Below are 21,211 nucleotides of genomic sequence, written 5' to 3'. Positions count from 1 at the left end.
CTGTTGTTTGTGTGGTCAGAAGTTTGGACTCAGAACATAGTTTTCTGAAATGTTATTTTGCAGATATCCCAATCAGATTCGGGTGAGTTAGTCAACCATCAAGGTGCCTCAAAAATACCTGCTAAAGCTAATAGTGTGAGAGACTGTAGACACATAGCCTACTTCCATTTCTGGTTCTTCTTATAATTTGATTTCTAACAGGTTTCATTATGTCAGTAATAATATGTCTCTCTGACTGTCTCAATGAGATAATGTGATGAAATAACAATTCAAACAATTCTCCCCAACTCAGAATTTATCCACAGTGGACACAACACATTACTTGTTGAAGGTTCATCAGAAAAAAACACACACTCATTTTTCTAATACTGGTTTGGTGCTGGACCATGGAATAACAGTATCCACTTAGCTTAGTAACTATGTGTACGTCACTTAACACGATGTGGGAATTAGGCTGCCTGTGTTTGCCTTGTGATGACCTGATGACCTGCAGGGTGTATCCTGCAGGGTGCCTCCTGTACCTTGTGAAATTAGACTGGTTGAAACAGAGTCAAAGGTGGATGCATAGATGTTATGGATTGTGGAAGTCTGGTGCATTACTTTAGATTGATGGAGTTTTTTGACACAACAGGGTACTTTTTTTGTGTGTAATAAACATGTTTATATGTTTGATATATTGTGCTGACATGGTTCAGACATCTGATCTATCAGACATGTCCAATTGGGACGGTACACAGGACTGATCGTCTGAAAGAAACTCCGGGTCCCCAAAGAAGAAATAGGGAAGTTTCAGGGGAGAGGGATCTCTGAGCAATGTGCTTTTCTTACAGCCACTGTGACCCTAAAAGTTGGAAGGATGGATGGACGGACGGATACGTTGTGTACATAGATGTGAATAGTTTATTTGTTGAGAAAGGGATTCAGTCCAGACTGAGGTTCATCCTGAGCAATGTCTCTCATCTCCATGATGCCCCGGTCAGCAGCAGGAGCACCTCCAGCAACAGACTCAGACCACCCAAGTGCACTACAGATCGACACAAGAGATGCTTCCTTCCTGTGGCCATAAGACTCTTTAACTACTCCCTATAAATAGTGCTTGCTGTGTTTTCCTCTAATTCCATCCTTTCTTTGCTTCTTCAAATTAGCATGTACATATTAATATTTATTACTACTTATTTAATTGTATCATGTCTTAGTTGAATTTCAACTTTATTTCCCTTGTATTCTGGAGTGGAGTGATAAATACACTTAAAAATAATTTATTTTTGAAATTTCATAAGATTCCATACTAGTCGGTCTAAACCTGTATGTGTGACCTTCTTGTCAGTGATTTTACTTTTGTTTCAGATACAATACAAATAAAATATAAAACGTGTCATATCGTCTTATTGTGCAACAACTGAAACAACTAAACATCTTCATTTTCTTGGTCAGTCCATCGTGGTATTGACAGTTTCTTTAACGGTTTTCACTTTTCAAATTGAAAACAAGTTATTTCTCAAACTTTCAAACCCCAAGTCACCGCTTCAAAAACAACAAAATGCAGACTTTCTGTTGTTTCAAACTGTTTTCTGTCACGTAAACATTGACAAAACATCTTAATTCAGTAACCACGGTAACCATTGGTTTTGCTCGAGCCGGTGACGTCAGAGGGAGCGCGGCTTCTCCTCGCGGACGTTGGGTAAATAATGACGTCGTCCGGTTTTTTGAAAACGACGGCTAAACCAAATTAGCCGAGTTACGGTGCTAATTTCTCTCACGGCTCGTTTCCATCTGGGTGAGGAGCTTTTTTTTTTCAGAAAGAGGCGCACTGTCTCTTTAAGATCCCTCGGCCAGTCTGTTTCGTATTGATCAATCCACCATTTTCCAACACACAGCGGCGGCAGTGCTAACACACAGCTCCGGCAGCGCCACGGAGAAGAGAGCCAGCCCTCTACCTGGAGAGGAAGCCAGGGACCGGGGGCAGTCATGGCAGCGAACATGTACCGGGTTGGAGGTAAGTCGGACGGGGTAACATTGTCGGGACCTTACCGAAGGGATTGTTCTTTTCTTTTCTTTTTTTCTTTTCTAAATAACGGCTCGCCGTTATTCACCGCGGATCTTTCTCTGTATTGAGAGCGTGGTCGCTCTTTCCTTTTATTTCCCTAAAGCTAAAGAGCCTTGTGCTTCACAGATGATGATGATGATGATGATGGTGATGAAGAGGAGGATGGCGATGAAGAGTAGTCGCTCTCTTACAAAGCTGCGTTTCCCTCGCTTCTTTTTTGCCTTTTCCCAGTAACTTAAACACAACTACTTGATTGTAAGGTTGCACCTCGAGCCGCCGTGCATTGCGCCTGTATAGATTTAAGGTGAGCGCGGCGAACATATTGTAAAAGTTTTGCCATTCAACTATTGCAACCCAGTTCGACTCCGAGTGACCTGCAGAAACCGCTTCAGCCTCATGGGAAAGCAGCAAGAACCGTAGTCTTTTAAAGTGAGCAGAAAGTTAAAGGCGTTACATTTAACCTGCATGAAGTGAAACGCAGAATGGGGACTTTGAAATTTTGCACGAGCTCGCAGAAGAGATGCATCTAAATCCAGCATCAGGGCATCTCTTCCATTTTCCTATAGGCAACCCCTCCTAATGTCTAATTAAGATTCCTGATTCCCCCTCCCACTCATTTTGTGTCCATGCTGCTCTGATTCACATCCTGTAGGTACAGTGTAAAAATAGTCCCAGTAAAGTTGCTGCAGCTGTATTGCACTTTAAATACAGCGGGGTTACTTTCTTTGAGAGTCAGATCTTTGTAAAAGTCGCTTCAAGCGTAGGACATTTTCATGTGCAGTGCAGACCACTATAGCTTTAATGTAGGTATTAACGAATATCGATAGACTATCAGTTTGCAGGGTGGCCCTCTGTCTCCTTATGATTTTGTTGACGTGTGTCAGACTGTCTAAGAAAAAAGGAGGGAATGCGACATATACTTGCAATATACCTACATGCAATGTCTCCTCTGCTTCAATGCAAGCATCAGAAATAGCCCACAGTGAGCGTCACGGCCTTCGTATTTAGTTAAATGAATCGAGGCCTACCTGGGTGACAGCAGGATTATGTCCAGGCCGCGGCTGAAAGTTAACACTTAACCAGCCAAATGTTGCTTCATTTAGTTTCTCTCCGCTCTGTCAGCCTCATACACTGAAATAAACTCACCCATTGTGTTTTAGTGGAGTAATTTGAAGTGAAAATGGGTGATTATCCCTGCTTGTCTACCTGGTAGATTAAGGATGGTATGTTCTCGCCTCCAAACTTTATGACTCCAGAAAAAAAGTCATTTAATTAATCACAATGGGTCCTGCTAATCTCACCAGTTCTATAAACTTTGTTTTTCTTTTTTTTTTAAATCACATAAGTTAATATAATCACAGTATTGAATAAACAATACGTTAAATTGTTCTTCTGTGGTTTCAGTGATAATTTAAACAGTAAATAACCACGGTTTGGGCCAAGAATGAGCCTCATAATTCAGCAGCGAGCCTCCTGGGAGCACCTCAGGCCAACGTCAGAACAAAGCAGCCCCCTTGAAAAAGATGGCTGCTACTTTGCAAGACAATACAGGATCATCTTAGAAAAGCAATGACTTCCCTGGAATGAGAAGTGGACAAAAGCTGGCTCCGTGGGCCTTGATGTCTTTGTTTTTACCGAGCAGGCCACAAGCCACTCATCCGGTGCCTGTAGTGCTTTCTCCAACTGCTTTCCTCTTCGACATGCAGAGCAGTGTTGGATACCGAGTACAGACTATGGACTTAACTTGTGACTAATCATTGGTGGGCATGTTGGAGCAGCTAGTCTGTAGTTTTTGGGGCCTCTCCAGGTCAGGAGAGACTTTCATTTGTGTTATTGGTAAAATGCAAGAATCTTCATCAGATGACAGTTAGAATTTTGACTTTCCTTCAGATTGGCTGCTAAAGCAGCTTCATATAATGTAAAAATTCTAAAGTTATGTATTTTGCAATCAAAGCTGTTATAGTTCATTGTATTATCATGATATTGTCAAAATGGGATGGGAATCTGAAAAACGCTGGTACTGAAATAATTTTTTAGCTCATTAATGAAAACCCCAGATATAAATGGCATCTAATGTTCTCTTACGCATGGATGTTATTCATTCCAAATGGATGTTGCTTTCACTGCAATTGCCGTGTATTGTAAAAAGATCGCGCTATTTGAAGCATTCTGCATGCTCTGCAGACGGACAAAAATCTTCACACTAGTTTTTGTTTGCACTCTTCCAAAAATTAAAACACAACCACGCTCTTGAATTAGTGTCGGTGGAGGACGGACAATTCTCCAGAGGGCTGCCATTGCCATGGATGTGTGTTGGCTTGAATGTGATTGGCCATCGCCGTGCTTTATTGGGTGACATTGTGTTGCAGTGGATAAGGCCAAAATCTCTCTTTTTTTACATTTTTTTTTTTAACCCGTTTAATGTTGCGTTGCTGACTGCTTCCATTCAGTTTGATTTGAGTGTAGCCAAAACAAACGTTTTTATTTTTTTCTTTTCATGAAAAATTCCCTTTTTGCGCTTCCCCAGACTGTGTTTCTGCCTCGGGGGGGAAGCACGCTGTAGTTTCACATACATTTCCCAACTTATATTTGCACAAGAAATATTACCATCACCAGCAGCAAAGTGCATAGTAGACAATGTTTTCATGAGCTTCATCAATTAATAATATTCAATATTCAAAGATAATGCGAAAAGATTGCGAGGCTATCCCTTATATAAATACTTTGGCTTAATTACTGAGGGTGTTGGAGTGTGACAGCTCGTGTACAGAGTGTGCTAAATGTGTTGTAGTGTTTACTAACTTAAAAAGTGACAAACTTAGGTGTCAATGCCCACATTTCTTTTGGCTGGTTGAGGATTTTCTCCCGGCTGCCAGTTATGATTCATCATGCGCTCAAAGGCGTCGCACTGTTTACTAATACACAAACTGACTAACTCACAAACTTTGACAAGTGCCCACACTTTGTTTAGCTGCTGGGTGGTGTTGATTTCCCACGCTGGCAGTTGTCTCTCCCTCGCGGGTCCGGTGGGTGCGCTCGCCGAGCGGGGGTCTGAGGCGTCTCTGCTGCCGTCCCGCTCGGCCCGGGAAGGCCGGTTGGTCGATGAATGACGGCTATTACAGCCATTCGACAAAGTGTACCCATCATCACATTTCTTAAAAGCACCAACAGCACACATATCGGTCAAAGAGTGTTGCTGCCGGCAATCTGCAGAGTGCCGTTTTGCAGGACCACACATGGTTGGACTTCAAACTGGTCCGAAATGGATGTTTTTTTTTTTCGTTTGTTTGTGTGTAAATGCTGTGCAGGTCTGCTGATTTATCACATTCGAAGAAGCTGCAGTGATTTCTCCAGCGCGAGTGCCAGACAGATGGGAGTTGCTACTACTTGTTTATGAGCTTGACTCCATCTCATCCTCATTGCGACTACTGACATTTATGGGAAATTAATATTTTCGCGTTCTTGTCTTGAATATGAAATATTGTCACGTTATAAGACTGAAAGGAAATATATGAAAAGACATATTTCTGGCGTCTGTCAATAGAGCCAGAGCCCACTTAAGATAAAGGTGGGTCAGTGGATGAATGCTAAGGTCCCACTCTGAACAGATGTGCACAGCTTCAGTGGCATTGATCAAGTCTCAAGGCGGGGGGGGGGGGGGGGGGGGGGGGGTCGCTGCTGTTATCAAAGTGCGAAAAATAAGGTGCGAGTTTGATAACGGGAGAATAAATTACCTGCCATTACCATAGAAACCCCAATTCATGCCACGGCAGTCTGAGCTGCAGCCGCTCACGACAACAGACACGCCTCTCAGTGTGTGAGTAAGCACAGGGTGGGGTGTGGGCCGTGGAGGGGGGTTTGTGTGCATGGGCAAGTGTGGGCGGATGTTCATGCTCTTCGTTTCCTGCTTCTCCGTCTCCCTGCTCGGCGCTAACCCAGCCCGTCTCTCATTATGGTCATAGCACACCGTGCCGCATGCAGAAGCTGTCCTGTCTCGAGATGCATGTGGAGCTTCAGTACTTCTCCACTCTCAGGTCTCAACTTGATTGCACTTTTTTTGGAACAAACGACCCACCCCGTCGTATTGATCGCTTTCCGAGGAGCTTTGACTAACCCACCCGTGCCGTCGTCCCTCTTTAATTTGGCGGCCGTTTCTTAAAATTTTAGCATATTGTGCAGCAGTAATGAGGGAGACAACTGTTTAATTGGAACGCCGGTGGCAGGAACTGTGCTGTGCCGACGCTCTGTCAGGTGATCAGATGTTGCCAGACAGAGCGGCAGATGCTGAAGTGGAACTGCTTCTCACGTGCAGACAAGTGAGGCTCCGGCTTTGTTTAAAAATATCAATTTATCTGCTGATTATATTTTTGATTATATTTCCTTTCAGGGTCGCGCCGTGAAAAACACCTTTCAGTGACATCTGAAGAAACAGCAGATCCCTTTATTTTGTTTTTGTGTTTTAGAAAATTCGGGGACGTTTGTTTGCTAATTATTTTGATTGACTGAGTGAAATGTTTATTTACCTAGTCACTGCTCTTCTATTACTGCCTCAGATCTGAAATTTGGCAGTAAAATAATACCATGAAATTTCAAGTAATAATATTTATGGGAAGGTGATCAACTGTTTAAAAAAAAAAAGGACTGAAATGAGTGAAAACTGTTGAGAAAATTGGTCTCCGTTCTGCAGTAAATTGAATTCTAGAAAGCTGTTGTTTTACGATTTTACCCAATTTTGACATCAGAAATGACGGTTAAATCATATCTTTATATTATAACATTTTCTGCAAAACTTCTAGTTTATTGACACCTGAACTTAGCAGAGTTTTGACTGAGACCAGAGAAAAATGCAGAGGCAGGCCGTTTGTGAGGGTTTCAGTTGTTGGATGAATGAAATGGAAAAAGCAGTTTGGTCGTAGATAAATACGGTGCGCAAAAACCCCAAATGCCACGAGAGGTGTGTTTGAGGTGTGTGTAGGTTCTTGGCTTCGGCCCATTGGCCCTCAACTTTTCATCACAGATGCGTGTTTTTATGAGCTGTGAACAGCTCCACTACCAAAACATAGCGTTCCTTCCAGGACCTGCTTCAGTTTAAACGTGTTTAGAGTCCCAGAGGGAAAAGAAAAAAACAATAAACAGAGATTTTAGAAAAGTGGGGGGGGGTTGTGGGGGGAATTATTGTGCATCTCGCTGCTCCTTGTGGGACTTCCCAGCTACCAGTTTGGGAACAGCTGCTCGAAGGTGTACCAGCATCAGCTATTACAACGCAATCAGCATATAAAACTCCTATTCTGCAAGGCGGCCCATCATTCAGGCCACGCTTAAAATTCATCGTCTAACAACTTGTAAGAATTAGGAGCGACAACACAATATATTTTCCTCGCCGAGCCTCTAAAAGATGCGCTTTAATGGCCTCCTGTCTGCTGTCGTTTGTATATCAGGTACTTTGTCTTTTTAAAGGAGACACATGTGCTGCTTTACGTGCTGAATATAAATACGGTGGAAACGGCTTTGTTTCTGAAAACACTGCGTTGACGATGCAGAGGTAACGATACACGGATCATGATTGAAGGAAGTGCTTGATCGGGCCTCTGTGGATGAGTTCAGACGGGATTAAAGCCAGTGTGACTTTGCCGTGTGGAGTTGTGACGTGATTTTTTGCGAGCAGACCTCCACGGATGTGACCCTTCGCAGGATCTCCTCCGCCCGTGCGCGCCCAGCCCCGGCTGATTATCGGTTATCTCCTGTTTTCTCCCTCTCATCACTTTGCCTCCGTGCCTGTCTGTCTCTCTCTGGCCTGGTTTGAATCAGCCCAGCAGACTCTCTCTTTTGGGGCTCGGTAACATGCCTTGATTGGCTCACACCAAATTTGACTGCACTGTGACGTGGCGGCCGCCGGAGCCCCCTGATTGGTTGGGACGCCGGGAGTGGGGGATGGAGAGCGGGGCGGCTGTATGCGGGTTGAGGCGGCAGGAGGGCTGATGGGGAACGGAGAGACTGAGTGACGCTGCTCAGTGCCTACAGGCCTTCTCTCTCTCTCTCTCCCTCTCTCTCTCTCTCTGTTGCTCTCATTTTGAGTTTCTCTCCAGCTTTTTCTCCACCAGGCTTCAGCTCCTCGCATGGTGGAAACTCCAACTCTCACAGCCCGCCGTTGACACTCATTTAACCATTTTCTTCCCTTTTTTTTTTTTTTTTTTTTTCTTGCCGGAGACGCGGGTTGAAGTTGAAAGTGATTCCATTCTTGGTTATTTAAGTTCCCGGGCCAGTAAAAAGGAAGACGGCGAGCCGTGCCCAGTGTCCCACCTTCTCCAAATCGAGCGTTCTGTCGCCGACATAGAGAAAGTCTCGGTGTGTGGCGCGGGTTCACACCCAACGCCACATCAAAACTCCATGTTGAAACGGTGGTGACGCAGTTTGGCTCTCCTCCCCTCAGAGCTGACGAACATTCGAAGGCCACAGTCTGTCCGGAGCAGTCCCACCTTCAGGACCTGAATGGATGTTTGGGATCAGCGCTGATTTGTGTCTTCCTCGTGTGTTTCAGTTATGATTTAGTCTTCAGACTTGTGTCTCCTTATGGGAATTCAGCAATATTGATTTCATCCCAAAATAAAGAGATGAGTGAAATATATGATTAGCTCACTTCACAAGATTAAAACAAATCAATAAGAATTTAGAAAATTGATTTTTGTATCAGTTACTTTGTACGAGATGCTCAATTCACCGCTCTCTGTGCCTCCCACATTTCATTGTGACACCTGTGAAGTTGTTTGATAAGGTCTTTAGTGTCATTTCTAATCATTTCAAATATGTTTAATGCAGAAACTTTTCCACTTCATCCAGTTTATGATGGTGTCTGAAACTCTAAGCTGGAGCCACATGTATTTCAGTGCATTATTGGACAAGCTGCTATTTAAAAACACGTCTCCTGATGAATTCAGTCGGCTGTGCAGTTACTTTATTGTGTTACTGCTAAGTAAATGCGTTGCTCAAGGACGCCTCGACCACGCGCGCTCGAAGGACAGTCACATTCCCACAGTTTCACAGCCAGTCTGGCGATCACAGCTCGGCTTAAGCCAGTTTCTTCCACCATTGACCTCCAGGCTGCTGCCTTCGCCTGTACGTCTGGGGGAAAAAAAAACAAAACAAAAAAAAAAACGAGCAAGTCCAATATCTTGTCTTCATTTTCTGTGTCAGCGCTGCTCAATTTCAATTTGGCCTGTTTGATATTCAGCAGCAGGACGAAGTTGTCACAGTGGCAGTGGAGTCTAGTAACAAGCTGTTACAGGGTGAAGAGTAGACAGGCGTGATGTGACGATCGTTTCCCATCTCGTAGCGATGTTCCGCGCTGAATCGGTGTCTGCGGTTGCCTGAAGAAGCTGTCATAGAAATTGCACCCTACATGCCTCCTGAACTGCTGCTGCTGCTTCGGTTAACCCACCAGAGGAAGTGTTAAATCCTTATATATTCATACAGAGTGTAATGATTTGGTGGTTCACTGCGCAGCACATATGGAAGAGTTGTTCGGTTACGTTTATACCGGAGCGACCCGCTGTCAGCTTTTAGCAGCCGGAGACGGAGACGGGTTGTAGTTTTGGTTGGGAAATTTCCAAAGAATGGGTGTGAACCTCTTTGATTCAATATGTTTGTGTATGTGTGTGGGCGGGGAGAGGAATACCAATTGGAATGGTGGAGTCGAAAGGTTTTCCATTGGAGAAGTCAAGGTTTGCCCCTTACTGGCATGCACAGACTGCTTTGCATTATAGCCTGCTGAAGATCAGTGTAGGCGGAGAGATTAGTGTATCTGCAGCTACTCGACTTCTCACCGTCTGACTGAGTATTGAAATCTGCTAATAATCATCATTTACGGGTAAAATGTGTAGACAGTTTGACTTTGGGTCGTCATGTGTGTTTAGACTTTGTGAAAGCTGTAATTTGATGTCATTAGATGAACAGCATTGGATCACAGAAGCCATATAGATGCTTTGTTTGAGGCTCCAGCAGACTGGAGTTTTAGGGGTTTTATATTTGGGTTTGTTCTCTACTCTTGCCTCATCCACACTGAGGCAGGTTTATCCTTTTTTCATACTTTTAGAAGATTATCTTTGGCTTTCTGTGAGACTCACTGTGTAACAAAACACTTTTTCTCGTTTCAATCCAGACCTCAAGTCGTGCCACTCTGGAGGTTGTCGATGTTATTGTCCAGCTACTCGCACATGTGTGGAAGAACTCTTTATTAAGGTTATTAAAAGTCGCTGTTTCCTTTGTTTTCATGGAGATGGATTCAGGACGTTTTCAGAAAGCTCCATGTTGCGAGCCGCTTTCAAAAAGTTGCAATACCAGTGGCTCAAGTTTTCCATTTTAACTTGAAAATGTTGTATAAGCAGAGCCTCAGTATAGCCGCCTTCAGAGGTGTATTGGTTTACAAGCTTAAAGGTTAACCTGGGTCTGGGTTTCATTATAATTTATTTACAATGAGGTTATAACTCTGTGGGCTCACGTCTGAGTTTATTTGAGACTTCTATCCACAGTGTTTTACACTTTTAGCAGCTTTTGTATTGTAGCGAATTGATTAACCCAGACAGCGACGGAATAACAGAATAAATGTGGATGTCAGCGCAGATCCCGGCTGTACTGACGTGATGGTTCTATGCCCAAACCAGTTAGCGTGAAACACATGAGAATCAGGAAATGGATGCAAGAGTCAAGTGCGTGCCGTGGTCGGGCTGGTGGAATTTCGGGCGATCTCCGGCCTAGTCGGTCAAGAAGCCGGGTCCCGGGGGAAGCGTTGAGCGTTGGGGGGATGGGAGGGGGCAAGATCCAGGGTGAGGGGAGGATAGCTCCAAGCTCCAGGCAACCTACCAAGTGTGGGGTATAATCTGACAGCACTCAGCCAAGACACATGCAGGGCTAAGACCAGGCACCCTACCAAGACTGGGGCCTGTGGGGACATCCTGGTGAGAGCTAAGCCTCCAATGGGTCTGGAATCATGCCAGCACACACACACACACACACACACACACACACACACACACACACACACACACACACACACACACACACACACACTACGTGAATGCAGAGTGGAGCCACACACGCGTGGTAAATCTCGTGCAGTCTCTAATACACACCCACACAAATGCAGACACATTGTGCATGCAAACAACACCACACATGGGGAGAATGAATGGAGCAATAAGACAAAGGGACCATGCGGGCTGAGGAAATACAGGGTTTGCAGCCTGAATGGAGGGTCTGGAGAGCCAGATTTGGTGTGTGTGTGTGTGTGTGTGTGTGTGTGTGTGTGTGCGCGCTCGCGCGCCTGTGACTGTGTGTGCGTGCGTGTATGTGTCCACATGAGCACATCAACATCTCATTCAGTCAGACCTCCCAACTACAACAGTCTCCGCTGTGTATGAAATTAGCCTAATCGAGTCAAATCAACATTTCGTGGACGTCTGCGCTGCACTTTCCTGTTGACTAATTAAGCCGTCATTGTGCGGTCCTGCTGGAAATTGCCCCGCGTGTCTGAATGACCTTGCAATGTTGACTGACACATCTTTTTTTTTTTTTTTTTTTTGTTTTTGTTTTTCTTTCCCCTTCCCATTCACCACTCTTTCTCTCCCCTCCTCTTCCTCCTCCTCCTCCTCCTCCCGCTCTTTCTGGCTGTTCCTCTGCAGATTATGTTTATTTTGAGAACTCGTCCAGTAACCCACTGCTGATCAGGAGGATAGAGGAGCTGAATAAGGTGAGTGAGTGTGGGTGTGCGAGGTTAAGTTTTCCCCTTCAGTGCGGCGCCTCTGCTTCCGCACTCCCGTTTCGATCTTTCAACGTTAGTTGCATTAACTGTTCGCCTCTAGAAGGCGCCGGGTCGCTCCCGTCCCACTGCCTCGCGCATCGTTCAGTCAAACCAGCAGGAGGAGAGTCTTGTCTCTGCAGACTGCTTACAGGTGCCCGCTGTCTGTCCCCCGTTGCAGGCCTGTGCTGGATAATACAGCGGCTGTTTAATGTGATTGACACCGAGCTCAGAGTCAGCCCTCTATTCTGCCTGTCACTGTCAGTCTCTCCGCTCCTCGGGGATCTCTGGGTTTCTCCTCTATAAGATCTGAATTGCAGGTTAAGGACGTACAGCAGCGCGAGTGGGGGGGGGGGGGGGGGGGAGAAAAAAAAACACTCGACAAGTTCCAACTGCAAAAGTGAAAAATCAACACTTCAGTCTGTAAAGAGAAACACCAGCAAAGCAAAGATTAATGATTTAGCTTCAAAGCAGCCAGTAATAATACACCATCACTTTGATTACTCTTAATTGACAATGTGGAAGAAATATAAGGAAATGTGAATCTTAGCACATCAAAAGGGAGATTCCCCTAAAGAATGACTGATTTTGTATAGACAAGAAGTTCGTTAGAAAAAAGCAATCAAAAACTTAATAACTGAACCAAGTGATTATAGCTTCTAATAGACTCAGGAGTTGCTGGACTTCACTCTGAACCAGAAGCCTGCAGCCTCAATTTCTGCCCTCTTTCCACCATTTTTTTTTTTACACTACAAATGTAAGAACTTCAAATAACAGTGACTCCTACTAAACAGTTTTACCAGTTTTAGCTATTTCCATTGCGTGTTTCTTTCAACATGGTTAAAATTCCTTCCTTCTCATATCAGGCAAACAGGTGAATCATTGTTAAAGAAGGTAAAGGTTTAAGTAAAAATCTATGTTCATGTAAATTTGTGGAAGCTGCAAGGAAACTGTAAAACAGCGATACACTCAAAATCAGCTAGAGACATAAAATGAATGATAATTAGCCAAATTAAAAAAAAACAAACAAAAAAAAACTTGTTTTTGAAAAGAAGTTGGTGGAACTGAAAGCTTTATATTCCGTTTTCACTTTATTTTCATCCTTTCAAACTTTATATTCAAGCCTCTTGCTTGGATCGTGCTGCAATAAGTGCAGGCTGCTGCCAGATAAAGTTCTCCTCCACCCAGAAGCGCCACGGCTGACCCAGTCCGCACACAGCAGCCCGTCCAGGCGGCAGGCAGAGCTTCTTATTCCCAAAGCCTGCTCAGAGCAGGGGAGTTTCAGACTCTTTTTGGGTGTTTTCTTACTCTTTTCTTGTCCCTCCTAAAGCATCCATTACGATTGCATGCACATGGTTGAACACACACATCAGTAATCTTGTAATTTTTTACCTTTTTTGCAGCCGATATCTACTTTTCCGTCATCCTGCTGTACCTGGTTAAACCTCTTAGGAAATGTTGAAATGTAAAGGAATAATACGTTCCTGTAGACGAATTAAAATGAATCTGGGCTTCATCGATGCACATGGTGCAGATGATCACAGATATGTCTTGTTCCTGTTCTAACACGTTTCTCTGTGAATATTAGGAGGCCTAAATTAGGCTCTACTGTCCTTTTATCTTCGGAATTGATGATTAAAATGCTAAGATGATCTGAGGCTGGATGTCCTGTAAACAAAAAGAACGCATTTAAGCAAAAGTTGATGAATAGATCATCTAAATTTCATTAAAAACTTAATTCATTTGTAGAGAAGAGTGTTCCAGTTTGCTCTCGAAAACAGTCATAAATGAGCCAATTATCCTGCGTCTGTTCTGCAGCCTTTTTCTAAAACAGAAACGGAAAATTGGGTTTTAATTATTATTTGATGAAATTCAAAGTGGGATGTCTGCAGTGTTGAAATGCCTCCAGAATGTAAAGATGTAATATTATATGTCTACACTGCTGAATATTTGCTCTCTTTCCTTGAAACGTGGCTCTGGTTTTTGAGCCTCACTGGTCGTCGTAATGAGGGTTTTGCTTTTTCTTTAACGCTGAACTATTAAGATTGAAAACGATATGAATGAGGCACACCGAGAATTAGTTTCCTCCTCTTTTGAAAGTGTCCAGTAAAACGTTGTCAAGCAGCCTCTAATCTAAAATCCGTCTCGTATCGCCGTACTAATGAAGTGTTATTGGGAAGAGGCGCTTCACGCTGCAACACATGATTTTAGAGGCTCACACTTTGTTTTCAGGCAAAGTTCGGAGGAGGAAAAAAAAAAAAAAAGCTCGCCTCAGCCATGGGTTTTTCATCTGTGTGTGTGCGTGCATGCGCGTGCTGGCTGCTCAGTGTGCGGCACCAACTTGTTGCCGTGGTAACGCTGATTGTCTCCGGTTTTGCAGACAGCCAATGGGAACGTGGAGGCCAAAGTGGTGTGTTTTTACCGGCGCAGGGACATCTCCAGCACACTCATCGCTCTGGCAGACAAACATGCAAGTGAGTGACCGACCGTAACCCCGCCCGCCAGCATCAGACGTCGCCGGGAAAAAAAAAAAAACACAGCAAAGCGCACGCCAACCAGAACAGACAACTGTTCTTTTTGGCAGCCGCCCGCTTTTTATTTTTCCTCTGCTTGCAAAAGTTGCCGTGCCTTCACATCCAACGGAACCAGATTTCCGTCAACTCTCCCCGCCGCCTGGCTCGGCTGTGCGGCTTGTTTTTATCACAGGGTGAAACAAAATTAAAGTTTATTCGCTTTGCTCACCAAGCTGTTCCAGACTCCAACCCCTCCTCTGGCAGACCTCGCTGCAGACAGAGTTCGATCTGCTCTGATATCAATATGGCGACACCTTTTGTGCACAAGCGTGTGTGTGTGTGTGTGTGTGTGCGCGCTTTCTGTCGAGGCGTGGGTGTGTAGCCTTTTACTTGAATGTGCTGCTATCCTCCGGAGCTCGGAGCGAGCTGTGTAATGTCTGGAACAGCTGGCAGACTTTGAATGGGCTCTACCTCCAGCTGTATTATATGGCCTTTTGATGTTCAGGGTGCGAGGACGTTCCTTTTCTCTCGCTGTTTTTTTTTTTTTTTCCCCGAGACACGGAGAAGCCGTCAGACAATGGTTTTAAAAATGGCGAAAGGGAAATAGAAATACAGAGGCTCCGAGGGACTTCCGTGGAGATTTGTGGAAGGGCTAACGAAAAGTGTGTCGCTTGAAGGCCGCGGCCATCTGGGCTGTTGGGTCGCCTCCCCGGTGGTCAGGTGGAAACGATGCCTTCAGGGCGCCGTTCCAGAGCGCCTGGATTCAAAGAAGCAGAGAGGGATACAGGATTTATTTCCACTTGAAGGGGTTGCCTTCTTTTATGGTGCTGCTGCTTCCCTTCCAGTCCGCTCTTCTGACCTCCAAAAGTTCCTTCTTTAACAACCGTCATCTGATATTTTCATGCCAGCAGGATGTTAATTGTGGTCACTGATGAGCTGGGAAGCCTTGTCTTGGAAAATATATTGATATTTATGTGAAATTAGAAGGAAACTCACCCTCTGTTCACATCCTGACAGATTTTGTAATTTTTCCAAAACAATAAAATTGATTGATTGAATCAGACTTACTGAACTTCTTTTATTTAGAATTGTGCTATATTTAGTGAAGAATGGATGAATACACAGACTCTGCATGTGTTCACATGCTGTATCACAGTTCATCCTGATGTTTCAGACCCTGAAATCATTTTCACCAGAATATATTTTCAATAACTCATGAACTCAGCTGCATTATTACACTAAATGTATTTTTCATGCAATATTTTATTCGGCACTGGTACTAACATGAATTTTGCATGCATTATATTTATCACGGTTATATTATGCATAGAAGTATTTAATTTATTTAAGCCACGTTGAGCATAAGAATCCCCTTCAGGGTAAAAAGAAAAGTTTAAAATAAAGTCATTTAGTAATGGTAAAGTAAATGAGTGTAAGGTAAAATCATGTGTAAGAAAGAAGCCGCGTAGGGAATGTTTTTTAAGTTGCACAACTTAATAATGTTGGTAAATGGCTGCACAGTGAACAGCAAACGGGTTTATTTTTTTTTAACAGAGCTATAACCATTAGCATCATTATCTTTCATCAGATGTTCACCTCATATCTCGCAGCCCGTCTTTCACCAATAGGGAGGGTTTTTAAATGAGAAATGACAGGAACACACTGGGTGAACAATATGACGGTTTGACTTACTGGAACTGAAAGAAAAAAGGAAGTGGTGCACATGAAAATGGTTTAATGAGGATTCAGGGTGATTTTTTTTTTTTTTTTTTTTTTGGTAAACAAAAGTAATCAGCAGATTACTCTGAGCAGGACTCCAAGCTTGATTTGCTATTCTGTTTTATATTGTTTGTGAAATGTTAAATGTTTTAATGGTTTTATGCTCTGAGGAAGTCTCCCTCATGGTAATTGTGCTTTATTTCCTTATTCATCTTTTATTTTTATTAGCAGTTAATTTTCTATTGTACTTTGCAGAGAAAGTCGCTTGCTCTGGGCTCGATCTCCTGTTTGCTTGCTTCTCCAGCGGGATCTGGAAGCACTCCCCTGAATGTCCAGCTTCTGATTCATCTGATCGTCGGTTATAAGGCTTTTAAAACTCACAAGAAGATAAAATCTCAATCATACTGTCGTTTTGTCCTTTTTGTTGTTAAGTTTCAGAACAGGATCAGAGAGTCTTGACGGTATAGTACATACAGACAGAAGTAAGCCCAGTGAACCGCTGGCGTTTCTACACAAGCCTGCATCAAACACACCGACTCTGCACACACATTTGGTTGATTCTAGCACAGTGTGATTAAACTCCACCGTTTATAAAGCTGCAGTCTGGCTAACGGTGCAGACCAGCTCCTCCACTCGGGCTGGGTGTGGCCGGCTCCACGTCGGCCTGCTGGGTGTGAAAGTGTATCTTTTATGCAAGTATCTCGTTGTGTGTGTGTGTGTGTGTTTAAGCGATACAAAGTGCGCATGTGTGTTTGTATGACTCCCAACCGCGGAGTCCACGGAGGAGGCCTGAGGGGGGTTTGGGGGTGGGGTGGTGGGGGTGGGGGGGTGTATCCATGGCGAAGCAGGACTGTTTGTTCTGCTGGACCACACATCATCCGCTCGTCAGTGTGTGTGTGTGTCCCTTTAAGAAAGTCTGTGATTCTTTTCGAGCAGCGTCTGTGTGCAGATGGATTCGGACATGGTGCTACTTAATCTGCACATCACATTATTTTGTTACTTAGTTTTTTTATTTAATAAGAAATCTCCCTGTGTTACATAGAGAAAAAAAAAAAAGACAACTCTCTGTGGCAGTGATTTTCCTGTGTTTTCCTTCTAGTTGTTTATTCAGTAAACATGGGTATTTTAGCTACAATTAAGGCAGGAATAAAAGCAGATGCAACAAAGACGTCTTCACCTGAAAGTGTCGGCGCGCCGGCAGATGTCGCAGGGCGCCGTATCTTGGGGTGGAGTGATGTTTGCACAGGTTGTTCCTACACAGGCCTTTGGGTTTTGCCTGTGCTTTGCCAGCTGCAGATCGGTGAGGGGCTTCTAGACATTTGCAATATGTTAAATTTAAGAAGAAAAAAAAAAAAAAAGGAATGGCTGTGCACCGCATGGGTGTGGGCTGCATCCTGTCTGCGTTCGTGTAGCTGCAGTCGAGCTTTCTCTGAGCGAATGGTGTGTGTGTGTCTGTGTGTGTGTGTGTGTGTGTGTGTGTGTGCACGTCTGTGCGCACGTATATACACATGTTCTTGTATTTGCATGATGGACTTGGAGTTCTTAGCTCTGGGCCATGTCTGAGGAATTGCTGGAGGGCCGTTTTTAATTCGGCTTCGTTATGGATCAGCGGAGAATGGCAGCCGTGTGTGTCTGGTGTGTGTGTGAGTGTGTGATTGTAACACAGTGTGTGTCTTCATGTGTGTCTGCTGTGACTCATTGATCAAATATTTTGCTTGCAGAGATTCGGAGCGCTCCCTCGCCGGGGCCTCCGTCTCCGGCGTTGGCCCCTCCCCTGCTCCTGAAGCAGCCTCCTGAGTGGTCAGTTCCCGTGGCGGACTTGGCATCTCACCTCCCCGGCCCCTCCCCCTCCTCTCAGCCATATGAATTTTGCCATGACTCAAAACCTTTTTCTATTTTTGAGATGTGGTTCCTCACTCCTATAAACAATCGGCCGTGAAGCGACGCACAAAGGTTGAGCAAGTTCGACCGAGGCCTTCAGTACATCCCGTTACAGCGATGCGTGTGGCGGGAAAGGGCGTCACAAGCCTGCCCCACGTCTCTCTTTGTGCTGCATTCATTGTTTTGAATGTAGTGAAGACATTGTCAGCATGGGGAGTCCCTTATGTGGAAACAACCCACTCAACCTGTCAAGTTACCTGGGGCCACGCTGTACCGTTTATACAGCTGTTTTCTATTCGACAGAATCATGATGTGTTGTTCCACGCTTTGCGCGACGAAGGCCTGCAGTGACGGGATGAATTTGTCTTTTTTTGCAGCGGTGTCAAACACGTGGCGTTTTGACAACGTTGACGTGCGAGCGCTAAAGTTTTCTGAGACTACTGAGCCAGACTACTTTCTGAAATCGCGATAAAGCAGGTAGTTTTGAGGACGTGACAACGTGTGTGATTTTCCGCTCTCGCTCCCTCATGTTTACAAACTGCTGGCTACTCAGCACTTTCCTCTCCTACTACTGAACGCATTTCTCTACGGCTGGCACCGGCATCTGTCAGCTCTGTTTGTGAACGTGACCCTGCCCCACAGCTGGAAAGTCTCTGTCAGAAAACAGGTTGTGTCAGTAAATAAAATCTTAGTTTTTTACTTTTCAATAAGATCTACAGAGACAAGGAAATCCCAGTAGACATTACGGACTTTAGACTGAATTACATTGGGTATTTGTAATTCACTTCACAAACCTAAAATTGAGAGGCCTCCTGTATGACTGTTAACCTCACACGGCAGTGGAGAACCCAGGGTTTAGAGGGGCGGACCTGCGATTGCAGGTTGAAATCCCACAGCTGACGGGTCACCGCTGAGCACGACCCTTGACACCCATCGGCTCCCCGGAGCGCCGTAATGCGGCCGGACCTCCGCATTCTAGAAATCGGACGGTCAATGCAGAAAAAACAGTTTGCCCCAAGGGCATTGATTAGTTTAGGAGGTGCTCTGCTCCAACGGTTTTGAAGCCAGAGGGCAAAAAACGCCAGGAAAAACTCCAGTGAATGCAGACCGGTGTTTGACTCTCATTGTCATCGTGATGCAAGGTAGGAAAAAAAAAATGATTGGCACTCCGGCAGCGCGCCGTCTTGTTTTTCTAGTTGCGGACTGTCTCGCTCTTGTTCAGAGCACGCTGCGAACGGAAAGAAATATCTCCACCGTGCACTCCGGCGAGGAGGAAAGGTGTTGAAAATCCCTTTTCTTTGTTGTTTGTTTGCTTATGTCGCCCTTGACTAGACTTAAAGGTGTTTGTTGTTTAGAACACAGGAATTAAAGCTGGTGGGGGGAAAGTTCCATAAATTTGCTTACTGAAGGAGAAAAAAAACAAAAAAAAAACGAGCGCTGCTCATGTGGACAGGGTAGACGGATCCAGTCAGAGTTCTGAGTAAACGTGTTGATATTTGAGAGGCAGCAGGAGTTCGTCCGTCACGACGTAAATACTCGCCATATCATAGAGGAGCAGTGGGTTTGTTAAGGTAATAACAGTCAGCGGCGCTCTCCTCGCCCCGAGGCCTCCTCTCTCCTCTGCCTTACCTCCCCCCCTCGCCGTCTCTCAGCCCAGTAAGGCGACCCATTCATCAATAATTGATAATTGCCTGGGACAGGTGAGATGGAGAGGCAATTTGTCCAGAGTACGGTGCGGCTGCAGCGCCAGGAGATTGGCTCGGCGGCGGAGGCCGGGGAGTTGAGTCGCCGCTGAAGGACTCGCGGCCGGGGGGCCGACCGGCAGGGCCGGCCTGCTTATGGACCGCTACATAATCCAGTCCTGCCCATGTGCTTGTATCCATGTAAGTGTGTGTATGTACACACACACACACACACACAGCAGCAGAGTGACTCACAGCCGAGAGGTCAGCCCTGACACAAAGATATTTCAGGCGATCTGTGATTTTATTTTTTTTTCATCCATCATTTTCAGTTTTCAAGCTGAAATGGGCAGAGATGCTTCATGAAGCTGTGGCAGCAGTGAGCTAACAAGAAGTTTGGTAGTTTGAATCCCACGTTAGAGAAAAGTCCCTGTAGAGCCCCGAGTCAGGCGGCTGGCGCACTGTTGGTGTGTAAACTTACACCAAATCAAACATGTCGATCACATGGTCTGCTGTGGCGCCTCCTGAGAGTCTTTTCTAAACGTATCCTTTGTTTTTTTTTTTTGTTTTTGTTTTTTTTAATTTAGAAAAAAAAATACAGATTAATTATATTTTTAGTCTATATGTTGGAACTATGTTGAAAATGTAATTGTTTTAAATCCTCCTACACGTTCTGTTTCCTCTGCATATATTTCAACTTTATTTGCCGTACCAAGCGTCCTGTATGGCCTCGGCCTGCCTGTGAGCCGGTTGAGAGGAGCCACAATGCTAAATCATTTTTGTTAGTAGGCAAATCATCTAAACTGGACAAGGGAGTGCCACGATTCTTTGAAAAGTCATTCATCTTCATGCAGATCAACAATTCTTGACGTCTCATCTCATTCTAATGAGGCGTGGTTTATAAAGTTTGAATGGGATTGGTCCAAACTTAATCTAAACCTCAGCCCGTCTTATTGCACTGCAGATTTCCTAATCCCTGATATCATTACGCTTTGGTTTTTTTTTTTTTTACGCTTTGTGAATTCATGGAATTCACCTCCATATTCCCTCATTTGTTTGTTCATACCTGAGACATGAATACAGATCAGATCCCATTTTATGTCCAAATAATTAAAAAAAAAAGACGGTTTCCTAAGCGTTGCCATCCTTTTTTTTCCTCTGCCGTATAACAGGGGAATATTTGATCTGTCATCCCGGTCAGACCCTGAACCGCAGAGCCCCTGCTTTGTGTCTGGCTGCTGTGCTTTGTTGCATATCATCCCTCTCCTCCGACTCTGTGTCACATCTTTACTAACAGCCGTCAGTAAAAGAGAGGAGCCCCGGCAGCAGCTGTGCGGTGACAACATGGACGGGACGGCGAGATGTGTGTGTGTGTGTGTGTGTGTGTGTGTGGATGTGTCTGATTCAGCTCATCAGATGAGTGATCGATCCATCGCACTGTTAGTTAACTTTGTGTTTGTTAATCAGAGCAGTGTGGCGCCGACTCCGGACGAGCTTTGAAGGGGAGAGTCAAAAAGGCAGCAGCGTCTGCTCACCAGGAATTTAACATTGTCATTTGTTTCTTTAAGACTCTGTCATG

At 44.6% G+C, this 21,211-nt stretch overlaps 2 protein-coding genes across 2 annotated transcripts in view; one reads left to right on the top strand and one right to left on the bottom strand.

Annotated features, from left to right (window-relative positions):
- crip2 (cysteine-rich protein 2) overlaps nt 1–1,470 on the bottom strand; it is a 33,638-nt gene extending 32,168 nt beyond the window's left edge. The window contains exon 1 of the mRNA XM_030116563.1: nt 1,464–1,470. The gene's annotated coding sequence lies outside the window, so the exon portion shown is untranslated. The remainder of the gene's footprint in view (nt 1–1,463) is intronic.
- Nucleotides 1,471–1,636: 166 nt separating this feature from the next.
- Nucleotides 1,637–21,211, top strand: part of mta1 (metastasis associated 1) — a 35,044-nt gene continuing 15,469 nt past the window's right edge. The window contains exons 1-3 of the mRNA XM_030116798.1: nt 1,637–1,996; nt 11,722–11,789; nt 14,218–14,311. Coding sequence (XP_029972658.1) covers nt 1,969–1,996; nt 11,722–11,789; nt 14,218–14,311 — 190 coding nt within the window. The 5' untranslated portion in view covers nt 1,637–1,968. The remainder of the gene's footprint in view (nt 1,997–11,721; nt 11,790–14,217; nt 14,312–21,211) is intronic.

The sequence above is a fragment of the Salarias fasciatus genome, chromosome 19 (genome assembly GCF_902148845.1).
Source record: "Salarias fasciatus chromosome 19, fSalaFa1.1, whole genome shotgun sequence".
Lineage (NCBI taxonomy): Eukaryota > Metazoa > Chordata > Actinopteri > Blenniiformes > Blenniidae > Salarias > Salarias fasciatus.
The sequence above is the reverse complement of the archived record's forward strand: the minus strand, read 5'-3'. Positions and strand labels throughout refer to the sequence as shown.